Genomic DNA, 7,084 nt, shown 5'->3' with positions numbered 1-7,084 from the left:
TTTGAGGTCTTCAAACTTTGAAAATGTTTTCCCCGCTCAAAGACTTTCTAAACAATGCGCTTTCGGGGTTAATGCGAGTTCCAAGTTCTGGACCCCAAAGTCTGCGTAAAATCGAGGCTTAACTGTAGAAAGAAGCTATTTATTGGCTATTTATCTGATTAATTGACATTTTACTTTAAACTACCAGCAAAGGGGACTGAATGTATGAATAATGTGATAATGTGATGATGACACTGCAAATACAACATGAAAAATAATTGGATTCTATCTCAATTAGAACAAAAAAAAAATCTCGACCGACATCCATGTCAGTAACACCATAATCATCTTGAAAACTGCGACTAAATCTCTAAATTCTAAGTAAATTGAGATTTTAGAATTAGCTTTCATCAGTATGTTTGTCACAGCCGGTTGTAAATTCTCTTATGAAACACTTATGACCTCCTTGGGTGTTTAATGTCTGTTAACCCAGAAACTAGAAATGTTTGCTTATTCTTCTTTCCCAGCACTGCATGTCAGTATCTATTTTCTTATTTCACGGATAGAAACACTGAAAGGTTGAATGCAACATTCACTATTTATTGCACAGTTTTCATTCCTTGTAAAAGAAAAAAATGACCCATTCCATTTACACACACATTTTTTGAAGGGCAACATTTCACTTACATAAACAAAGTGAATGAAGTCGACGTCATGTTAATGGGAAAACTTAAATGACACATTTGTAAACTAGCTTGTTTGATTATTTAGTGTTTTAAGTGTGCTGTTCATAACATCTGGGGATCATCCACAGTCCCTTCGTGCATTCAAATGATCATTTAGTGCAAATTTGATTCAGCAAAATGAAAGCAACACCCAATCGATGAGATGATAAGGCAACAATTATAAATATATAAAAATAGTCACTGGGAGCGATCTCCGTTACAAAAAGGGGACAAAAGTTTTGTCTTGCACCAGTGAGATGGACATATTTTTCAGTTCCTCCACCGATCTCACCGTCTTGTATCCGAGTTGGTGGAGAACTTTTTGACACACTGTCTGAGTGTATTCTACCATGTCAAAAGAGAGTTTCAAGCGCCAACTCTCAGCATTAGCAGCGGAGTCTCGTACTGTACCAAATTTGTGTTTCGCTGATGGCTCATTGCTGCCGCGAGTGTTTGCATGTATCCAGTCTTCCACATTTTTATCCATGGGCAGCCCCAGATAGTCATAGATCTCTTTTGTCTTGTGAAGTGGATTTTTGGCCAAATCTTCATAGCGGACCAACATGTATTTCCCCTTCAACCAATATGGATGGCCGAGACCGGTTGAGACAGAACTTCGGTAGTCTTCACAGACGACAGTGAGCTGACTCAAGTCAAGATTATAGGGCTTCCGCCCCGTGGCCCTCCATATGCGCCACAGCCGGTATGTATCCCTGAACGTCTCAATCCGGGATGATAGAATACCACGAGGGTCTCTGACAAGTTGGATCACTTTGATATTCAGTCTGGGGTCCTCCAAGAGGGCGCGCAAATCCCCAATCTCTGGCACACGGACAACCTTGATAGCCACATGTCGTTTCTCCCGACAGGCTTCGGTCGCCAAGGTCATGTTGAGAAGTGCACATTTCTTAACGCAGTCCCCCTCTTCCACGTTAACATCAGATGGGCCGAAGGCATCGCATACAGGTTGTTGGCACAACGCTCGGCTCGCGCCGCGGCGGAAAAGCTTGTCGGTTGTGTGGTTCGTCGGAGTCGGTTTGATGTAGCTCTCGAGGAAATATAGATCACAACCATATAGGCTTCTCAAGAGGTCTCGGCTAGCCCCCAGCATCACGCGGCGGTCTGCTGTGTTGTGGCTGTGGGACAGACGGGGAATGAGTGTGGTCTGGACATGATAAAGAGGTTCAAACAAGTAAAAAACCTCTTGGTGCTGGTTGAGAAGTTGGCCGACAAAAGAGGAGCCACTACGGGTGGTGGCCAAAACCAGGATGTGGGTTTTGCGCGATGCATTGATGTAAAAGAAAGGGTAATCTTCACAGCCTCCTGCGCCTCGTTCAAAGGGAGGTTCGATCTCCTGATCTCCTAGACCGCAGTTCTGTGGGCTGGGCAACGTGCACAACTGGAAAGGCTTGGAAGTGAGTGTACGGATGGCCGTGTACTGGATGGCGATAGAGGCCAAGGCCAGCAGGATCACTGCCTTCCAGGAACATTGCATGGCGGAAGCACTTCATTTAGACTCGGAGATCCATGTCAGGTTCTCCCTGCAGACAAACAATTTACAGGGGAGTAAGAAATTACACTTTTTGTTTTTAATTGTTTCAAATGTAGGTAGTTGTAGTTATTTTTTATTCTATTTTATATTACAAACTAGAGAAATGAAGCAGCAGCAGCAGCAGCAGCACTATTTTAAGGTTTTAAGGTGTATGATTAAGACTTACAATACTCAACTTTATTTTACGTCCACAGAACAAGTGGCGGTCGAGCATAAAAACAAAAAATGAAAAATATATTGCAAAAGAATCTTCCTAATATACGTATATATATCCCAATGGAAAAATAGTGGTCCTCTCAAAATGGTGAGTACTTCTGACTGCTTATATTTGATAAATATATAGATTGATGTGAGCCCTTGCAAAAAGTCAATATTTTTCTAAGATTTTGTAACACAAATGAACAGTTTTGATAATTGTTATCTAGCCTCAATTTCTGCCAACTCCAACATCCATGCATCATATAGCCTACAATGATGGCCTGAACGAAAAAAAAAAAAAAAAAAACTCATGATACCCATAAAAATGAGAGTAAAGCTGCACAAACAATGTCATGTCAAGGGGAGAGGTTGCTGCAAGTGAAAGAAAAATCCAAAACAGTGAATCACGAGCGTGTGACTTCGTGCAGGAAGCTTAGATGTGTACAATAAATAAATCCTCTCATCATCCCCTCATCTGACAGCATTACATTTGTCAGGTCCAGCAGAGACTACATTTGGCATCACAGAAAATTCTTGTTAAATTTACATTGCCTTGAAATAATGAAATGAGCTTGCTTTTTCCTTGGACAAATGGAGATAATGGTTAGTCAGTGAGCTTGCGTCGCTGATGCCTTCCTTACATCTACATGGGAGCTGATGTAAAACCCAGGGTGAGATTTCCACCACACAAAGCTCACACATTGCCTAATGTAGTGTATGTAGACTGCAGCGAACAGGTTGAGCTTGCTGATGAGCTGATGTGAGATGGAGTCATGCTCGGTAATGCTTCGATAAGGCAGCACTGCACAAACGATTGCATCCCACCCAACCGGCAAGTGTTCAAAAACATTGCGTTGAAATGCGCGTGCAGGCATTCAAATCAGTGACACAACACACGAACAATGACTGTTTTTATTCATTTGGCTCACCTTGTCGGTAGCAGGAGTGTTCTCATGATGCTCCGTGCACGCTGATTCCCCTCAGCGCTCATAAATGTTTCCATATGCGCGCTCCTTTCTCGAGTGGAGTGCTGGCTGATCCTCTCCTCTGATATAATGTATCGCTCAACGCATGCTTCGTCAGAACACTTCGGCCCGGATCATGTAGAGAGAAAAGTGCAGTGAAAAGTGGAGTGGCTGTGGCGTTTTACCTTGCGGTGCGTCGGGCGGAGAGGCAGACCGGGGAAGCAGTCTTCTGCTTCTTCTTTTTTTTTTTTTTTTTTTTTTTTAATAATGCGTGTGTGTGAGGTACACAAGGACTGATTGTCTGGACCACCCAGACCCCTCCTCTTTCCACCTGCCTCTCTCTCTCTCTCTCTCTCTCTCTCTCTCTCTCTCTCTCTCTCTCTCTCTCTCTCTCTCTCTCTCTCTCTCTCTCTCTCCCTCTCTCGCGTGCGCGCGCTCTCTCTCTCTCATATTTCTCTCTCTCTCAAATCGCTCTCTCTATCATATTTCTCTCTCTCTCTCTCTCTCTCTCTCTCTCTCTCTCTCTCTCTCTCTCTCTCTCTCTCTCTCTCTCTCTCTTATTGCTCTCTTATTGCTCTCACTACGCCATCACCATCATCTCTCCATCCTCTCCTGCCATATCACAGAATCCCCCTTCCCTTGCTTCGTTTAACCTGTCCAACCATCTATCCATTCAATGACATTTAGCCCACGTCATCTCACCGCAGCCTTTCAAAATCTAGCTGTAAATATTTCATTACTATTGTTAACAATCCATCTTGCCATTCTTTTCTCTCTCGATCTACCGGGGAGATGTATACTATCCCAGTTGATTTCGGGCGGTGGACACCATGCCCCGGACTGGTTGCCAGTCAATCACAGCACAAGCTGCATAACTGATGGCATTTATGATCACCATAACTGAGTGTGAACTCAGAAAGGACACATTACAGTACATCTTACAGTACAATTGCATATTTTATTTTATGGTATTTACATCTAGATATTTTAAACAATTCGGGACAGGGCACCTTTTGTTTAAAGCCACCTTCTTTTCAAATAAGTTTTGGAAAAGACATGAAGAAAAAATTCAAAGGCAACACATTCATGGCTTTTTTTTTCTCCATAAAATTGAGCTGAAGACTGTCAGTCAAATGTTTTTACTAACTGAAGTATAAACATGAGAACATAAAATGTAGTCATTATAATGCCAGAAGAAAACTGCTAACTTAACTAGTCTTGAATTGTATTTAAAGCATGTTTTTCTGAAGATATTAATTCTGAAAATTGATTATGAGGTCACATTTTAAACAATTTAACTGTGTGTCATTGCCCTGTCAAATTGTGAGGCAAGACTTCCTAAAAGCTCTCTCCCCATAGCTGCCTGAAATATTGATGCCATATCAGTTTTTACTACAGTAATAAAACAAAGCAAAAGTTAAAGGAAATAAAATCCTGTGATAAACCTGCCAATTGGTGTGCTTTGATGATTGATTAAATAACAGGACTTTGAAAGACACTCCTAAACATGCCAGCGAAATATTTCTCATCTTTAGTCAATATACATTGTTAATGGAAAAATTATATTATATATCAATGTACAACCTTGTGCTGAGACAATATTAAAATTCTGAACAGATTAGCAGGACTCCTTACTTCATGTAGGGGTTTTTGAGTTTTGCCTTGCCCTTTTGGGAGCTTAAGATCAGGGGATGCTTTGAGAATAATTGTCAATTTTTGTCTATGTGAAGCCCTTTGAGACTGTTTGTGATTTAGGGCTATACAAATAAACTTGACTTGACTTCATGATGTAGTTGCCCATATTTTTATCATAAACAAAATAAAAGGCTCTAACTATTTATTATACACTCTAAATCTTGTTCATTTGTGTGTTTAGAGGACATAAACAACAAATGGGTCACTTCGACTAGATCAGTGGACATTTCCATAGGTTTCTCATTTGAGGAGAGCTCGAGTTTATTTTCTGAAGGCTTTTCTTACATATTGTTCCTATGTCGAGGACCTTTCATGCAATTATAGTCTCATTAAGTCACATTCATTTGATTTAACCTTTGCTGAATGGTACCTCACGTTGCCAGGGGAGCCTTGTAGACAAAAGACCCTGCATGTGTTTAGAATGGTGCCAGAAGAAGGCCAAAGAAGCAGCAGCAAAAGCTCTGATTCCATGGCAGTCCCCAGAGTATTGATGTCAATGAACCCAGCTTGTGGGAGCCATGTCAGGGGACATGCTCGCACAAGGAAGCCAAGCATCTGCTGCAGCAAGATAGCCTTTCACTGCATTACTGTGTAGGGACATTTGTTTTTGAGTGTAGGATGATCAGATTTATAGCTTGCTTTTGTGTTTGTCTTTTTATGTTTTTTTCTTTTAGTCTAAGAATGATATCAGTAGTCAGAAGTAGGTGAGTTATAGCTGATACAATCACTGTGGAATGGAATATTCAAAAGAAATATGATTCTGCTAAAGGTCATTTAGCAGAACCTTTCTTGATAATCACGTTTCGCAAAGAAAAAAACAACAACCAAGCAATCAATATATGATTGAATATTCTTTAACTGGAAGTTTGCATAACAACTGATATCAATTTGTTTTGAATACAGCAATGCCAAGTTGATTTAGTTATATGTTTTAACAGTTTGATTTGAATATAACAATGACAGTTTAATCACTTTCGAGAGAGTTGGAGTCACAATCCCGAAGGCATTCCGGACATCGTCCCCAACAACAGGCGGCACCTGCACCGACCGATCACACAGCCAATCGTCTCCCATGCTGGCCTCCTGTAGCTTGACCATTTTCTTATAGAGTTCAGACATCTCAAGATGGAGCGTTGCCATCATCTGGACTCTCAGGTTGCTTTCCAAGGCTGCAAGTCCCTCATTTCCAAGGGCGCCAGACTTTGCTCCTCTCAGCTTATTTTAATGGTGCAACTTCATGAGGGTCAACGTTGAGTGGAGATAGTCTGGTCGATTGCACTGAAAACCCAGTTTAGGAAATTTATACCTTATGATACAGTTGGGTAAGTGCCTGTTCCTGCTGCTAGGAAATCTGTGCCCGGTGTGCCCTCAAGACTGCAAGTCCCTCTCATTTATGTATTATTCAACATTCCACAGCATTGTTTATGTATTTTGGTATCAGCGTTTGACAACAGCGTTGAAGAGTTTTTGTAACATGTGCACACATCAGCAGCACAGGCACCAGCCTGTATTGTAGACATAATACATAAGATTTCTCTTCCAGTATTTCACACCAGCCACTGTCCTGCTTATTTGCAGGTGTTCAAATATCAACAGTCTTCTAAGCCCAAGGTTATTTAGTCTCAGTCTGAATATATTTTGTATGTGTGTCCCCAGTTTGGCTTTTGATTGTTCTTCTTCAATACAGAACTTCTATAGAGTGTGTGTACCATTCCTCCATCCATGACGCTGACTCATACATTTTACTCTATCGCCGTAAATGTTGATGGCTAGGCTACAGGTCTTAATATTTTTGACAGAATAGGATTTGATTCAGACTGTACTGGAGGCGACAAAGTTGCTCCAGCTTCTGCTTGCTTTCCCAGCTACACCGGTATATGTGGAAAGATTATCCTCCGCATTAGAAAGACTGAAAACATTCATCTAGAATAAGACTGATCAAGGGAGACTTTCTTTACTGGCAATAATCG

The 7,084-nt window shown here is 41.2% G+C and overlaps 1 protein-coding gene across 1 annotated transcript; it reads right to left on the bottom strand.

Annotated features, from left to right (window-relative positions):
- Positions 1-558: 558 nt before the first annotated feature.
- On the bottom strand, positions 559-3,761 carry chst1 (carbohydrate (keratan sulfate Gal-6) sulfotransferase 1). Its single transcript, XM_049718610.2, has 2 exons — positions 3,384-3,761; positions 559-2,245 (listed from the first exon to the last, which is right to left on the bottom strand). Exon 2 carries the CDS (start codon positions 2,197-2,199, stop codon positions 922-924), a length of 1,278 nt encoding a protein of 425 aa, XP_049574567.1. The 5' UTR covers positions 2,200-2,245; positions 3,384-3,761; the 3' UTR covers positions 559-921.
- Positions 3,762-7,084: the final 3,323 nt, after the last annotated feature.

This window comes from Syngnathus scovelli, chromosome 4, assembly GCF_024217435.2.
Source record: "Syngnathus scovelli strain Florida chromosome 4, RoL_Ssco_1.2, whole genome shotgun sequence".
NCBI lineage: Eukaryota > Metazoa > Chordata > Actinopteri > Syngnathiformes > Syngnathidae > Syngnathus > Syngnathus scovelli.
Note: the sequence above shows the minus strand (reverse complement) of the source record. Positions and strands in the feature narration are given on the sequence as shown.

Excerpts from the sequence above, each read along its gene's own strand:
- chst1 (XM_049718610.2), bottom strand. The coding sequence starts at position 2,199 with ATGCAATGTTCCTGGAAGGCAGTGATCCTGCTGGCCTTGGCCTCTATC.